The 17,606-nt window shown below is 38.5% G+C and overlaps 2 protein-coding genes across 4 annotated transcripts in view; both read right to left on the bottom strand.

Moving 5' to 3' along the window:
* The window catches only part of asap3 (ArfGAP with SH3 domain, ankyrin repeat and PH domain 3), a 33,816-nt gene extending 32,123 nt beyond the window's left edge, over positions 1-1,693 (bottom strand). Inside the window, exon 1 of one of the 2 annotated variants that reach the window (XM_056234032.1) lies at positions 1,312-1,693. In XM_056234032.1, the coding sequence (XP_056090007.1) occupies positions 1,312-1,437 (126 nt within the window). In that variant the 5' untranslated portion in view covers positions 1,438-1,693. The remainder of the gene's footprint in view (positions 1-1,311) is intronic. The other variant, XM_056234031.1, reaches the window with a different exon arrangement.
* Positions 1,694-7,182: 5,489 nt separating this feature from the next.
* Positions 7,183-17,606, bottom strand: part of e2f2 (E2F transcription factor 2) — a 33,674-nt gene continuing 23,250 nt past the window's right edge. For both annotated transcript variants that reach the window (XM_056234039.1, XM_056234038.1), the window contains exons 2-7: positions 14,531-14,633; positions 14,043-14,262; positions 12,603-12,764; positions 12,214-12,328; positions 8,053-8,233; positions 7,183-7,798 (exon numbers count right to left, since the gene is read on the bottom strand). In XM_056234039.1, the coding sequence (XP_056090014.1) occupies positions 7,527-7,798; positions 8,053-8,233; positions 12,214-12,328; positions 12,603-12,764; positions 14,043-14,262; positions 14,531-14,633 (1,053 nt within the window). In that variant the 3' untranslated portion in view covers positions 7,183-7,526. The remainder of the gene's footprint in view (positions 7,799-8,052; positions 8,234-12,213; positions 12,329-12,602; positions 12,765-14,042; positions 14,263-14,530; positions 14,634-17,606) is intronic.

Here is a 17,606-nt window from a genome sequence, read left to right as displayed (position 1 = left end):
AACACTTACAGTAGCCTACTTCACCATTAAAAACTAAAAATCTAAAGTCATTTTTGCTTATGGTTTAACTGAATCATCGAAGATCAGCAGCAAGTACATTGGTCAAGAAAGTGAGATTAAATGCATACAAATATTTGTTTTATTTAACTTATTTAATTATTGGAGGTTTGCGTATTATTCTGATTTTGCATTTCACTCATTTTATTCATTTTGAGGAATACTGAATCTTTTTTCGTGCAAGTGAGATTAGTAAATGCATGCTCACATTTAGTCTAGAACGACAATAACCATCATGTTTACACACAACGTCTCTGCACTTACTCACAATTTTTTTCAACATGAGGACAGGAGAGCTGTCAGTCAATAAATGTGGAAAAGTCATTTGCGCTAGTTATTAGAAAAAGCAACTCAGATATTTTGCAGTAAATTTAAAAGTAATGTGTTACTTTACTAGTTACTTGAAAAAAGTAGGCCCCCTAGTGGGTCCCGGCCCCTGGTTGAGAACCACTGCTCGAGAACTGCAGTTCCTGAAGCATTTCCCATGAAAAAGGCGGAAATAAAAGAAAGGCTTCCACTGTCCCGACATGCCCAGTGTTATTACTTGCTGGTAGAGTTTCTCTATTCTTTATTAATTTACACACAAATGCCTGAAGATGAGCCGGCAGCTAAAGACCCACATTAGGTTTATAAGACCTATGTTATCAGTCCAACTTCTCTTTAATTATCTATATTAACACTATTCCTCAATGAAATGATGCAGCTGTTAAGAACTGTGGGGTTATTCTGTGTTTGTGCCCATGTCATTTCAGTCTCACTGCAACAAGTCCTGAGCAAGTTAAGCACTTAAAAACAGTCTGTGTTTTCCATGTTGTGACTCCTGTGCCATCCCCTGACTCCTAACCACAACACGAGCCCATAAATGTGCAATGAGGCATTCAAACCACTAGTGTTTAGAAAAAGATTCACTAGTAACAGGTTACTAAAAGGCAAAAGGTCAGTTCTGTTGTTCACACAGGTGTCCTAGAAGAGACAACAAGTCTCAAAAGATCGCCCTGACTGAAAACAATTTAATAAATAAAATATGACAATTTTATTGTCCTGCGAAGTAACTGCAGACTAACAAAACTTTCATTAAGTTGGGCTAAATTCAAAATAATATACCACCTTCCTCATATTAGAAGATCTTGAAATCTGTACAAGTAAAATGTTTCCTGTGTCAAGAGATTTTCACATAGATTGAAGGACAGGGATTCACTCAGGTATTGTCCTCCTCCACCACCACCTGCACACAGGTAAACACCCTTAGCCTACCTCTTCGAGTGTGGCCACGGTGCTCCGACAGTCGCTCATTTTAGACTGAAATCCAGAGCTTCCCGGGGACGATAGGTCCTCTTTCGCCAAAGAAACGAAATCCGAGATACTTATCTTCTCCGGCATGTTTTTAACTGAACCAACCGATGAACTTAAAATCCCAGCAAACGTAGTGAAAACAAACACCTCAAGATCAAGCAAAGTGCATCTCCATTAAATTCTTTAAATCCACAAGTAAGCGTGATTGCCAAAGCAGGGGAAATAAACGTTTCATAGCTGCAACCAAGGGCGAAAACGTGGATCTTCTCTGTGTTCCGCTGTGTGAGAGAGTCGGTAAAGTTTCACTGCGCCGTCGGTCTACTTTTTTTGCTCTTGGTGCCGCGCGAGCGTTCAATAGCGCGTGCCGCGTCCAGATTGTGAGCGAGAGGGGAGGGAGTCATTCCATCATCACGTGGGAATGTTTGTATTCACTGACGAAATGAATAGAGCGCGCAGAGAAAGAATGGTTTTTAGATTCATTTTGTAGCTGGTAGAATGAAACAACATACATCAATGAATGTAATGTTTTGGACACTTATGCATGTTAATTACAATTAAATTCAAATGTATTATAGTTAAAATTTATATGAAATGCAATAAGGCTACTTGAATTTAAGAGTGCTAATTGACCCACTTAAGTAGGTAAGTAGCTGCACCTCTATATGTAATTTCATGTGAAATATTGTCTTTGAAATATGGTTAGTTTACTTATTAATACATTATATGGAAGTACAGTAAAAAAAAAAAAAGTTAAGATTTGACACATGGGTCCACAATCAAGTGCACTTCTTTTTCATAAGAGTTCCTACCTTTTCAGGTTACAGCTTTTTGGTATACATAACTCTGGACGTGTTTTAATTGCTTTCCTGTATAGGTTTTTGTCTTTGGCTTCTTTTTGCCATCTGGTTGTAAAGTTGTTTAGTGCATTGTGCACTTCAATCAGCAGACCTTAATGTTCACTATTGAAAGGGATTGTGCACGCACTTTCCCTCTTATTCAGGTGACAATGCAGATAAGCCATTTCCTTATACACACTACGTGTGCATGAATAAACACGCTTCATCTGTTGCAGTCTAAAGTTTAAATGAAACCCACCCCTGAAACAAAATCATAAGATTGCTTCACACAATTGGCACCCTTTCCAATCATTTGCAGCCTTAATATTTGAAAAGACAGATTGAATAGTGCTTCTTTGTTGCTCCAGAGCAGCAGTGCTTTGTGCTTATGTTCCATGGTGTCCTGAATAACAATCATTGTTTATAAGACAGATATTGAGAAATGTTTCATCCACCTTTACTGCAGGTATGATGGAGGCTTATTGGTTCTTCCCTTAGCCTTTGAAAAGCTGTACACCCCATCAGCCTCTAACAATACAGTATACTTTTACATCTGATGTAATGTGCTGGACAGGTATCAGCTCTGACTTTATCCCCCTAGGAATGTACAAGAATTTCATAGTGCATAATGCATTTTGTTCCTCATAGTTGCAAATAAAAGCATGTAAAGACACTCCAGACCGTTTAAAGAGTCATAAGGCCTGTTACATCAGACTCTGTCTGCATGAGCATAGCATTTGCTTTCTTGTTTTCTGATTTATTTTTATTTTTCATTAAGGATTTAGTCAAAATTGAAAGTAAACCGGATTAATCAATTAAGTTAAATGTATCCATGTCTGGTCTAAAATGGAGTCATTTTTACAATGAACAAGGGTTTATACTGTGAGGGCTAACTTGGTTCAGACATGCAAGTAACTAAACATGACATTAATCATTCAAAATATAAAATAACTAAACCCAAATTAACGAAGTTAACTTGGTTTAGTAACCTTAATTTCTGCAAAGTACACCCCATCCTCCCAAACGCAATGTGTTCCCTCACTCACACACAGTGTTTTCTTTCTGTATAGCTTCATGAGTTATTGTTGATGTAATGGTGGTTTTGTGGCCAAACAATGCTCTCTTTCTCCCCCTGGCCATGGCCTCTCTTTGTGAAAGGGTCTGAGCAGAGATGTTGCGTTTAACTGGGTGGACGTCACTCTGGGGGAGAAGAAGGAAAGTGGGTGAAAGAGAGAAAGGAAGTATGAGAGAAAGTTTGACAAAGCCATTTATGAAAACTTTCTCAGTAGCTTCATTATGCGAGGTCTAGTCTGCCCTCTGGAACACCCTTTCTATTTATCCCTTTTTTTCCTTCTCATCTTCTCCACCTCACTACCATTAAAAATCGCTGTGGCCACAATGTGCTGCATGTTTACTGGGTTTTGTCTGTCCACCATTGTTGTGTTTCTTCACCATCAGCCAATCGCATGTGTCTGGGGGCTGGATCTAGCTGTGAGGCGTGTTCCAGGAAAGGTTACAGCTCAGACCAGAAGGATTCCCAGCAGACAGCAGCCCCTCCCATCCACACTGCCAAGATCTGTTGACTCTAGAACAGGAGAAGGATCATTTATCCTGTCTTGTCAGGCCAGGGAGGCCACGTTTACATTAAAACACTGCAAAAGAGAGAAGATAGCAAATATATGTTAGAGGGAAGATAGCGGGATTCTACACATAACTAGAGTAGGACTTAAGCTGGCGTGGCTAACAGTTCAAACAAAAATGGGATGAAGACATAAAAACAACTATAACACTCCCTACACCGAACTACCACCCAGCCTAGTCATAAAATGACATAGATCCTCCCTTAAAGTCTTATTTCATCACAGTGTGTTTATAAACCAGTTTAGTAGCAATTCTTGTATTTAATGACAGACTGGTGTTACAGACGGTTACTGTTTTACTTCAAGGATATAAATGTGTTTTCTGTGAGGGTGTGACAGTCTGTCTGGGGAAATTCAAAATCCTCCTCTGGAAACCTTGCTGTGTGATGCTTGCATTTTAATTAAGGTTGTACTGACTTGACAGGAATTTTATTATTATAATTGCATAGGTCTGCCCTATAAACAAATATTCACCTATATTTGTTTTGAAAAAGCTTTCACTGCATAATTAAGGGAAATGTCCTTCCTCGTGTTTTGAACCACAATATTACAATGTCTTTGAGAAGAGGAGCCATATTTGAGATTAGCAATATTGTACATATTTTAACTGTAAATTAGATTTAAACATTTGATTTCAGTAATATATTCAGTCACTGGTTTATGGTTACTTATTTTGGATAAGCTAAAATATTAGATTACACAGTTTTTTTAGGGCAAATGAAAAGAGGTCAATACCTAGGTAAAAAGTGAGCACACAAATAAATTGTGTTAATATAAAATCTCTGTGTGTGGTCTCCCATGATGCAGCTAAAGTGAATTAGAAAAGCAGAATCAGGTCAGAATGTGCCTGAATGAAACTGACAAGAGATTTGACTGTCATCGCCTCATAACACATACATGGCTTCAAACTAATCTGTGCCTAAGCAACAGGCTGTGACACATGGATACTCCCAAATGTGACAATAAAATAAAACATTTCCTCAAGAAGTATGCTCACCAAGGCTGCATTTATTTTATCAAAAAATAAAGTAAAACAGTAATAGTTAAATAGTATTACAATTCAAACTGTTTTCTATTTTAAAATGCAATATATTCCTGTGATGGTAAAGCTGAGTTTTCAGTCTTCAGTGTCACACAACCCTTCAGTAATGATTCTAAAATGCTGTTTATTTAACACAGTATATAAAGTTAAAACAAAAAGTATCTATTTGAAAATAAAATCTTTTGTAACATCAAAAAATATTTTCTTTCTTAATATAAAAAATAATAATTTTATATTAAGTATTAATAGTGACCCTAAACTTTTGAACGGTAGAATATATTCTAAAAACTATTTATTTACTAACCAGAACCAAGGATTTTAAAACTATAACCATGTTTCCTGATGGCACTGGTTGCGTCTGCGTAGCCACGTAATATTTTCAAACTTGGAATGAAGAATTTCTGCTGTCGTTTATCCATCATATTTATCTGTCTGTTTCGTGTCCGTCTGGATGTGTGTCATTTTTCACTGACTCATCTTTATGGCAGTTGCTCTCTGTGCAGGTGAACCCTGCAGCTCACTGACTTGTGAAAAATGCAGTCCCAACTAAAATAGTGTTACTGCACCTGCATACATCCATGTGGACGTTTGTTTGCACATAACACAAGAGCAAAACTGTAACTTTCAATAGAAAAATGCTTGTATACATAAAATACTACTTTGAGCTTTATACCAGAGCTTTATTAATTTAAACACACACAATACCAAATATTAAGTGCTGTCTGTTAACAGACGGTATTTATAAAAATGACATATCCTGAGACAATTACCATTTTCCTTCAAATACAAAACCTATAAATACAAAATTATTATTCTGTACAATTTAAAAAACATAATGCTTATTTAAAAACATCCCAAACAATGAGAAAAACCCCACTATAAACTACAATCAAATGCACAAAACTGCAAACTTTAAGTACACACTTCAATACACTCATGCATATACAGACGCACATTTTTCAAGTTTGTTAGGACAGGACAGTTGTCCGCATTTGGGACAGTTGCATGAAGCAAAACCCATATACAACTTTTGTACACACTTCAAAAGGCATGTACAAGTTAATCATATTTTAAATTCTGATTAACAACTTCTCTTAAACCCACCCCAACCCCTTGACAAATGCAGAATCAACAAATCAGTTTTCTAGAATGCTGCTAAATACAAGTTTTTGTTTGCTGCAGAAGAATTATTTCACTGCAGAACCGGGTATGGTTATATAGTTGTAAAAATCAAGCTTTTCCATATTGTTTTCCCAACTCAAATGTGCTCTGCATTTAAGATGGGTGTTTTCAATAAGTGCATTTCTACACTAACCAAATACAGTTCAATTCTGCTATGTCTCTGCAGCTATAAAACCTACCATTCAGGTGTGGCAAGAGTTCCAACTCCAAAAGGAAAAAAAAACCCTGGAAACAAAGTTCACTTTGTATTCCCAGCAGTTCAGCGTTCAAGCAGTATCAAAGGTTTCTGCCAGATCATATTAAAGGTCCCTAAACTACACAGAGAGTGGAGAAGTGAACCCTGAGAACTCCATTACCATAATTTCAGGAAAAACTGATTCTACAGGCATCAAACAGACCTGAAAAAGCAGCAGTTTATCACTTTGAATTAATCATTTGGAAATCAGCTGCCAAATCTGGACATTCCCTGAGGTTTTAATACACAGACGTGTCAGGGGTACAATCTTGTTTCTTGAGGCATTATGTAGTACTACATAATCATTATTCAGTGCCATAGGAAAGCCCACAGTTACAAGATCAAGGCATTACCACAGTCTAAAACTAAAAAGATGGAGGTAGAATGAACAGACAAGCACCCATTTCTTAAAGTCTGAGCACTTGTTTCCTAACTGAAATTATTTGAATGACTGTTTTAGAAGAGTTTTTCAGATCTCTGGTTCAGTTGAGTCGGATTATGAAGCAGATGCCCTCCATACAAGCTCTCAAATCTTCAGTCTACAACAATTTAATTTACTAGTCTACATATCTGCAGAAGCACCTTTGTTTGCAGACAGATGAAAAAAGAAATGGTCACACAGCCCCCTACTGGTAATGTTTGACAGTACTACAATAATTAAAGCTCTAGAAAAGCTTTAAAATGACCTGAGTTCCATACATCTCATTCAAGAATTACTAATAAACAGTAAGTTCTAGCTCATACCTAGACAAGGCAAATACATAGGCCTGATTTTTTGGGGGGTCAATATTTAAGTAACGATGACCAAAAACAATGCTAATAGGCGAACATTTAACTTATACAATTTAAATAATTAAACCACAAGACAAATTAATTTTTGTTTTCTCAAAAACTAAACTAAAATACCCTACTGTAGGTATAATATGGCTGACAGAAATAAAAAAATATGGCTTCATAGTGTACTAAACCTAACACATGCATCTCCTCTAGAGGGTGCTTGTTGACAATATTGTCCGGTTCTAATAACTACAGTATTAAAATATTAAAACACGGCCTCATCCCAAATTTACTGTCTTTATCAGAAACAGAACCAATTAAGCCAATTCAGTAGTGCATTTTATACGAACTTCAATCTGTCATAATGTGAAGGAGTGTTTTAAAACTTCATAGGATCTGAATCTGAATTAAACTAATTCCAATTGAACATGCATGCCATCAGTTGTTCTGTTACACTGGATGCCTCATGTTTTGAGCAAATCTCCCAGATCATACGTGTCAAAAAAGTCAGATACGCCTTCTCCATCCTCCAGACCCCAGAGGTAGTCGTCGTGGCTGAGCTGAGGAGAGAAGCTAACAAAAGGCCCAGAGGTGTCGGATGTGAAGGCCAACCCAGGCAGCTGGTCTTCGGTGATTTGCAGAAGGCTGGGAGGAAGATCCAGAATCCCCTCCACATCGAGCAGGGACGTGCTTTCACTTGTGCCTGTCATTGATTGCTGAGGCTTTGACGGCAAACCTGAACAAAGGAACAGACTCCATTCAGCCTGTGTTTTGATAACTTTGCTACTAGCTTTTTGATAATCCTAGCTTTGTAGATGGGTTTAGATACACAGCTCTTTATTCATAGAAACCCCTGCACACAATGTCCTCACTAGATCTTATTCAACTCAAACATTTAAAGAGTAAACTGTTGTTATTGGCTCCAAAATACTTTAACACTTTTCGCTTTGAAAGTGATAAGTAGTAGTAAGTTCCTGGTAATTGTCTCACCTTCGACTGGCTGGGGTTTGGCAGGTGGGAAGACGGAGGGTGTGGAGGCACAGGGGGATTGTGGGTAATCTTTTCTGGGTGTGGCATTCTTGATGGGACTAGCGTCCTCCAAACATTCTTCAGGACACAAGTACACCTCAATTGGGCCGTTCTTGCTCTTCAAGTAAATCTGCAGCGAGCCCTAGTGAAGAAAAAAAAAAAGATGACATTTTCTATTAACAAAGTTTTAAACATCTAGTGCAGGGGTGCCCAACCCTGCTCCTGCCGATCGACTGTCCTGCACAGTTTATCTCCAACCCTAATTAAACACACCTGCCTTTAATTTTCAAGTGAGCCTGAAGACCATAATTGGTTGCTTCAGGTGTGTTTGATTAGGGTTGGAGATGAACTGTGCAGGACAGTCGATCGGCAGGAGCAGGGTTGGGCACACCTGATCTAGTGGGTCATAAACAGGGTCCGAAATTAACACCCGCCAAGCGCCAAATGCGGGTAGATTTTCCGTTTGACGAGTAAATCTCAAAAGGCTATCCGCCACACTGGCGGGTGAATGTTCATACCAAAATAGTAATGTAATAAAATGCGGAGTCTCCACAACGGCGATAGATCTAAGAGCTCGTCCGGGTGAAGACTGTGCGCGAGGCTGCGAGCCACAGGAGAACAACTGTATCTATGCAACTGATCGCAGTGGCAACAAGCGCTCAGCTTGATTTCAAAAACAACAGATTTAAGCACTAGATCTCTCATTTAATAGCAAACTAAATGAATGCTCTGCTAGTTAACTGGAGATGTTTTATTTATCTGTATTAGGTACATCCGTTCTATGACATTAGTATATTTTGTACTAACTGAATATTTACTTATATTGCGTCATTGTACCCAGCACTTCTGAAAATGCACTTCCGAATCCGTCTCTGTCCCCAGCACATTTCAAACCAAACTGACGCCCATGAGTGAGCCAACTTTTGAAACGAAAACGAATTACATAAAAAAAGAAACCAAGAGAAAAGGCAAACTTTCTTTCACTCTTGCTCACACACACAAACAAACAAATGCACAAACAGCAGGGCAGATTGTTCAGAGCTCCAAAAAAAACATGACGTGGTCAACTTCTGAACAGAGCGCCCTCCACAGGTCAAGTAAATATAGCAGTCCTTCAGTTACTGATCGGGTCAGTGTAAATGGAGTAAAAAAATAGGCAGAGTAAAAATTTTTTTTTTTTTTTTTATATAATTATAATATATTATTATTGCATACATTTTATTAAATATTCAATTAATACATTTCATTTGTACAGAAGTATTTTCATAGGCACCACCACAAAAATATTATTTTAATGCGTGTAAATTGTGTAATGTGTGTAAATTCAATTGTGTAATATGTGTGTAAATAAAAGTAAAAATGGAAAATGATAAACCAGAAATATAATGACAAAAATGTTTATATATTATATATATATATATATATGAATGTGTGACACAAAAAGGCTGTTTATTATTTTGGCTGGTAAAAAATATGCTTGGCTGGTGGATTTTTTCATCTACCAGTCCCCATTGCAGGTGAGCGAAAAAGGACCCTGGTCATAAATCATCAATTTTTGGTTACGAAATTTTAACTGTAAGACTTTAATAATACAATATTAAATTATTCTGTTTGGGTTAGAACTAAAATCACATCGGCAGATAGAGTTGGATTAGTGTTGCACGGTGCACCAATACTTCAAAAGTATCGCGATTCTCGGAAATTAAAAACGTCACGATTCCTAAATTTATTAGTATCGATACTTTTATGAATGACCGCGTTCCAGATTTGTAAGAGACGTATTTCATGTTGGTGTGTGCAACGCACGCTTCCAGTGCCTCCCTATGGACGCCTGTGTTTTTTCTCCTTACGCACGCAGCAAAGAAGCTGCAGCTGTCATGAGACAAACACTACAGCGAGATGGCTGCATGTGCGAGCACAAGTGATACTGTGGCCACCGGTCAGTAGTGGAGCAGCAATCCGGAGAGTCGGGACTTTTCCCGGTGGGCCGGTAGTGCTTCGAGGCCGTGCAGAACTGTGCAGAATAGAGAGTCTCCGCAACGGCGATAGATTGAAGCGCGTCCGAGTGAAGATGGTGCGCGAGCCGCAAAAGACACTGTATCCATGCAACTGATAGCAGCGAAAAAGAGCGCTCCGCTTGATTAAAAAAACAAACAGATTTTAGCGCTAGATCTCTTATTTAATAGCGAACTAAATGAATGCTCTGCTAGTTAACTGGAGATGTTTCATTTATTTTTGTATTAGGTGTACAACTTTCCCCCCAACTTTCATAGATAACATTAATAATTTGCAAGCTGCTAAAATAAAGCATAAAAAACATCAGCTAAAATTGATCTATAGGCTATATGATTATAATCAGAGGATGTGCATGTTTGTCAGGGATTTATTTATATTAGGTTATTACAGCATTTAAAGAGCACAGACCTACGCAAAGGAGGTGCATGTGAAACGTCTTGTAAGAAATACTTTTCCTTTTCAGGAAATAGTGTTGTCAAAATATTCGGTACTTCGGTACCAAGTCGGTACTAAAAAAATGTAAACGTTAAACATCACGGTATCAAGTACCGGTGGTACCGAGTACCCGGTCAAACCCGGTTCTGGATGCGCACGAAGGGCGTGAAGTTGCGTCCTCTTCATGAAAGCGCTGAGACATGACGACTGGCGGCGCTGCTGATGTGGTGTCTGTGTATATTAAACTGCAAAAAGACCGTTAAATATTAACCCTGCATGTTCTGCTTGTCTCTGTGTGAATGAACGGCGCAAACGCGCGGTTTCATTTAGCGTTACCTCACACACACACACACACACACTGAAGCACGAGTGACGCTTGCGCTGTTTTCAGTCTCTGCTGCCTTACGATATGGTGACATGATTCAATTCATCTCCGAGAGTCACTTCATGAGCATTTTACCGTTTCATTTGAGAAAAACTATCGTCATATCATACACGCACAGAAACTCAAGTCTTCACGGCAACCCGTCAAAATAAAAGTTTGGTTTAAATCGACAGAAATAATTATATTAGGCTACTGTACAATAGATTTAACTACGTCTCCATTAATTAAAAATACTACTACTACTAATAAGAAGTGCATAGAAGGTTGCTTATTTTTCACTTGATTTTTTTAATAAGCAATATTTCTCAATATCATCAATATTTTCGTTTAAACAGCATGTAGCCTTCAATGCTTTCATAAATGTACCGTCATAAATAATAAAGTCATTGAATTTAAATTTTTTTTTCCCAAATAATTAAATAAATTGGCAAAATAGTTCAAACTGATTTTGCTGTGGTACCGAAATTGGTACTGAGAACCGTCAAATTTTAATGGAATCAGTACCGACTACTGGAATTTTGACATCCCTATCAGGAAAAGTATCGAAAAAGTATAGAAATCGCAATTCTTGACTTGGTATCGGTATCGAAACAATAATTTTGGTATCGTGACAACACTAGTTTGGATTAACGCCCATTTCACATTGGATGCGCAAGCAGAGTGGAGTCAGCGCAAAAGCTGTGTGTATGTAGAGCGGGTGTTGTGCTTTCACACTGGCAGCATTTGTCACGCTGAACCGTGGCTTGTGTACTGCAAATACAGATGAGTATCATCCATTCTGTCGTTTTTTAAAGTTCTCCTCCGACCACTGTCTGTCACTAGTTTTGATTTATGATGGGCATCATACTCTGCTGTGATGCAGCAGAGTTCCTCTCCTACTGTCCCACACACATGCATATAACATGCTGTATACATGTAGTTTACATGATAAATATATATATAGTAATCTTAAAGTTAAGATATACCTCTAGTTTTAATTATTTAAACAGGCCTTTGAAGTTTGGGCAAAAACTCCTGGCAATGAAGTGTTTTCGTGTATTTTATTTATTTTTTTCATAGCGCTGAATGTCATATTGTGATTGTGAAACATGGAACATCTCACTTATATGATATATAGTGAAATTTGTTATTTTTCATGTTAACTTTTTCAGCATAAGTGGCGCAGCAAAAATAGACTCAGCGGCGAAATGATTGTGTGTGCACTGTGAATGCTCCGTTAACATGTGCCCCGAAAACATGCACTGCTTACGTGTCCAGTGTGAAACGGGCCTAAGACGAATACTGACCTCAGAGGCTTCGGGAACTTCCAGTTTGGTTTCAGATGGTGCCTTCACAGCTATAACAGTTTGATCTTTCAAGCTGGTTATGGTACGAATGTCCTGATAGGTCACATATCCTAATGTGAGCTTGAGTTAAGGACAAACTGCTTTGACATCTAATACAGGTTTTAAAATGACTGACAGTTCAGTCATGAAGACTTTATAGTTCAGTTCATTTGAAATGCAATAAAGACTCACAATAGAGAGAAAAGAGGAGGATATCTAAGCCTCGTAAGTGTTTGGCTGCATGGATGTATGCTGTTTGAACAGGATGTATGAGCAAGCACACAAACGTGAAGGAGACGAACCACTCCTCAGTTCTTCAGAGAACAAACACACACACAATGAAAGGATATCTTTGGTTGTCCTTGTTCTCTGTCAGTTCTCGTAGCCGTGTTGAGCTGGACTGAATGAGGTCGTCCAGAGCTTTCTCCTGCCGGTCCAGCTCAGAAAGCTCTCTCTTGAGAGCGCTGGTCTTCTCTGAATTGCAGGACGAGCCCTCAAACACACCACTGACCCTAAAGCACACGACATACAGAGAACATACTGTTTGAAACTGAAGAAACCATGATAATTATATAAATGAGCATTTATCTATTTTAATATATTTTAAAAGGCAATTTATTCCTGTGATAGCAAAGCTGAATTTTCAGCAGTGTCCAGCGTCACAATGTCCTTCAGAAATCAGACTTCAGACATCCCGTTGTCAAACAGGAAATGGGGACCATTTAGAATGGAACACAACTAGGGCTGGGTAAAAAAAATATCGATTTCTCGATATTAATCGATTCTCATTTTTACGAACCAATATCGATTCTTAAATCTTAAGAATCGATTAGTCATCCTGTTTTCATTTGATGAATGAATGGAACATTGTAGCGCGCATCCCATCCAATAAATCGCAATAATCTTCGTGCTTTGTTACTACTGATACTAAATAAAGTCTCAAATTTCAAATTACGTCCATTTTCTTACGAAATTCAAAAACATAACTACCGTTTTGGCGCTGTGGCGTGAAATCGCTCTGGCTCAGTTCAGCTCAGAAGCAGCAGCGCGGCATGCACATGATCTCCTGTTCTGCCTTAATAATACCAGTTACAGCGCGATATAAACATGAATGAACGTCTGAAAGTGTGTTAAAAGATAAGAGTACAACTTATCGAAATCCATATTATGTCACATGGAATCAATCAGTGTTTCAACCGTGGAAAGATGTCAGTAAAACAACTTGTAAACAATGTCATGTAACGTCACATTTACCTCATAAAAACCATGTGACGATAAATTAATTCTAATTAACTCTAAAGAGGAGCATTTTGCTAAATATATGCACCATATAACATATTCATTATAATTTTTAATGTTCTTCGATATTTAATGCATGTTTGAATAAATCTGGCAAGTTTTTATGACAGCCACCATTTAAATGTTTATATTTCATATAACTTTATTATTATAAAAATAAATAAAAGTGTAATTTAAGTGTTTGTATAGCTACAAATCAGTTAATTTTTACCTTCAATATTATAGTAGGCTAATGAAGCCTAGTAGGCTACAACTGATTCCCATAGTTTACAGCATTAGTTAAGAGATTTGTTTTCCTTGAGAAAATTTGACATGTATTGTACCTGATATCCAAAATAATCAATATTGAATCGAATCGAATTGTGAAATTTGTGTCAATACCCAGCCCTAAACACAACACCATCTTAGAGTTCATGTCATGCATTTAATCAGTCAAATCAAATTTGAGCATTCATCACTCTGATTTACAGAACATTCAATCTAACACTCACATCCACTGGATGTTGTTTTTGGATTTCTTGCGGATGAGCTGCACTCCCTCCAGAACATTGGTGATGTCGTAGATGCGTCTCTTCTGAACCTCTAGAACCTCTGTGGCCCAGTTCAGATCCAGAACCCCGTCAGCCGATTCGCTCAGCAAGCCCACAAATTTCTTAGTCAGCAGACCGAGGGATGTGTCATAACGGGTACGTTCCCCTGGAGACTTGGGAGCTAGAGAGAGATGGAGAGAAAGAGATACAAAAGAGCCATTCTTTTAGTTTGTAGTTATAGTTTGAGTATTACCAGCTGCAGTTCCTACTAGAAAAGCAAGAGATGCTTAAACAGGTGTGTTTACTTTTCAAACTATTATGATGAGAGGCCCTAAAACAGGTAGAAACTTCCGGCCACTCAGTCAACATATGGAAACAGTGGTCTTGGAATCAACAAAGGTCCATTTGTCCTAACAGTGCTTAGTTGCAGATCATTATGTTGTACTCACTTTTGGGGCTTGGTGCCCTCGCACATGCAGAGTTTCCCTTCCCTTTTGGTGTGCGGAATTCTGGGAGATAAAGTGGCTCTTCCAGATCTAGTCTCCTCTTGGCCTGAGAAAGACAGAAAACAAGAGAACGTTCATTATATCTGCCTTAAAACTTAGCCTAGAAGAAGTAGTTTCACCAAATCATCTGAATGAACATAGCTCCTAGTTTAGCATGGTGTCCTTGGTTCTGTGAAGGTGAAATTACATTTGCTAAACTAAACGTTTTTTCAGTTTTCAGGAAGGAGTGTGTTGAAAAGAACTCAAGAACAATTACTCCTATTTTCCCACTTATATCCGACCCACCCTAAATATAAAAATAAAAAATTCTTGTCCTCTTCCTTGAGAGGATAACCTCAGTGACTACTAATGCAATTCACACAAAGTAAGCTTTTGAACATATCAGCACACATGTAACTGGCAAAGTTGCAATGCAATGGAAGTAAAGAAAGATTTCTTTCTTACGTATTGTGCCATACATCCGAATAAAATAAATGTAGGGTGAGGACTTTGGTTGTTGATTAGATGGAGGCAGACCGGAATGAGAGCTTGCAGTCGATTATAAGAAAGGGGCAGATTTAACCAAACTAAATGATAGATGTCTGTCATAAGTCAGCAGAGAGAAATCTGTCGTTTCACCAGAAGATCAAGTTGATCAGAAATTGTCAAAAGGTCAAAAAACAATCAATAACAAAGATAAATAACATGCACATCCACTTTAAAGCGGTTAATTTACCATAATGGATTATTGACAGGCAAGTAGGCTTTTTATACTAAAAATAAGTTTATACTAAAAATAGGAAGTGATCATGTTTTTAACATCTTTTAAGTGTGGCTTCATTGATTAGGTTGCAAAGTGTCTTGGACTATTACCTCCATTTATGATTGAATCTCCCCAAAAAGGATCTCAATCACATTTAAACAGGGTCTAACATACATAACTACATTCACTAAGAACCTGATATTATAAACCTCTGGTTAGTGCGATGGGTTTTAATTAGCCTGACACGACCATCTGTATTAATTCAAACCTTTTTACCATTAAAACCTTTAAGGAGGGAATGACCTGAACATTTTACACATTACTAAAATCTTTAGCAATCCACACTGGGCAGATGGGCTTGTTTCAGCAACCCAACTCCACAAAGAACTGGTTTAAAGAAGCCAACTGACGTGGAAACCTGCACCCACACATTCCTGTTTGATTTCCAATGCCATTCAGGGCTGCAGTTCACTCAAGACAGAATACTTCTGTAATAGACACTGAGCACGTGCTGAGAACAGTTCACTTATCCTGTGTGCACGAGCATCTGCTAAAATGTTTGCACTGCCCTGACCTGAACAACATCTACACCTGTCACTGACATCTGGAGCTGCCGAGCAGGTGGTTGGGGGAGAAGAGGAGCGCAATCTTTCAGTTTTTTCGGTTTCCCCCTTCCATTCTTTTTCCTTTTCTTTCTCTTTTTTTTTGTAATGACTAATATATAAATATATATATATATATATACACACTCACCGGCCACTTTATTAGGTACCCCATGCTAGTAACGGGTTGGACCCCCTTTTGCCTTCAGAACTGCCTCAATTCTTCGTGGCATAGATTCAACAAGGTGCTGGAAGCATTCCTCAGGGAGTTTGGTCCATATTGACATGATGGCATCACACAGTTGCCGCAGATTTGTCGGCTGCACATCCATGATGCGAATCTCCCGTTCCACCACATCCCAAAGATGCTCTATTGGGTTGAGATCTGGTGACTGTGGAGGCCATTTTAGTACAGTGAACTCATTGTCATGTTCAAGAAACCAATTTGAAATGATTAGAGCTTTGTGACATGGTGGAAGTAGCCATCAGAGGATGGGTACATGGTGGCCATAAAGGGATGGACATGGTCAGAAACAATTCTCAGGTAGGCCGTGGCATTTAAACGATGCCCAATTGGCACTAAGGGGCCTAAAGTGTGCCAGGAAAACATCCCCCACACCATTACACCACCACCACCAGCCTGCACAGTGGTAACAAGGCATGATGGTTCCATGTTCTCATTCTGTTTACGCCAAATTCTGACTCTAACATCTGAATGTCTCAACAGAAATCGAGACTCATCAGACCAGGCAACATTTTTCCAGTCTTCAACTGTTCAATTTTGGTGAGCTCTTGCAAATTGTAGCCTCTTTTTCCTATTTGTAGTGGAGATGAGTGGTACCCGGTGGAGTCTTCTGCTGTTGTAGCCCATCCGCCTCAAGGTTGTGCGTGTTGTGGCTTCACAAATGCTTTGCTGCATACCTCGGTTGTAACGAGTGGTTATTTCAGTCACTGTTGCCCTTCTATCAGCTCGAACCAGTCTGGCCATTCTCCTCTGACCTCTGGCATCAACAAGGCATTTCCGCCCACAGAACTGCCGCTCACTGGATGTTTTTTCTTTTTCGGACCATTCTCTGTAAACCCTAGAGATGGTTGTGCGTGAAAATCCCAGTAGATTAGGAGTTTCTGAAATACTCAGACCAGCCCTTCTGGCACCAACAATCATGCCACGTTCAAAGTCACTCAAATCAACTTTCTTCCCCATACTGATGCTTGGTTTGAACTGCAGGAGATTGTCTTGACCATGTCTACATGCCTAAATGCACTGAGTTGCCGCCATGTGATTGGCTGCTTAGAAATTAAGTGTTAACGAGCAGTTGGACAGGTGTACCTAATAAAGTGGCCGGTGAGTGTATATTCGTTGAATTTAAAATAAATAAATAAAAATCGACATTTGAATGCAAAAAAGGTACATTCGAATTTTAGGAGTACGTCAGGCAGCCTTATCAGTGGCGAACGAGATGCCATAATGATGTAAGAGTTGTTGTGTTTTTAATGTTTTTCTTAGCCTAAAGACCTAACCAAGCAGTTCACACAGAATAAATGTTTTCTATGTAAATGAGCGCTAGATGGACATATTTGACTGTTGCACTCTCGCCTCCCAACAGAGGGCCACATGTTTAGTAAAGCTATGTAAAGTAAAGAAGTTCAACTTTTACAAAAACATGTCGAGACT

Source organism: Rhinichthys klamathensis, unplaced genomic scaffold (genome assembly GCF_029890125.1).
Source record: "Rhinichthys klamathensis goyatoka isolate OS25496 unplaced genomic scaffold, OSU_Roscu_1.1 h1tg000387l_1, whole genome shotgun sequence".
In the NCBI taxonomy this organism is placed as follows: Eukaryota; Metazoa; Chordata; class Actinopteri; order Cypriniformes; family Leuciscidae; genus Rhinichthys; species Rhinichthys klamathensis.
Note: the sequence above shows the minus strand (reverse complement) of the source record. Positions and strands in the feature narration are given on the sequence as shown.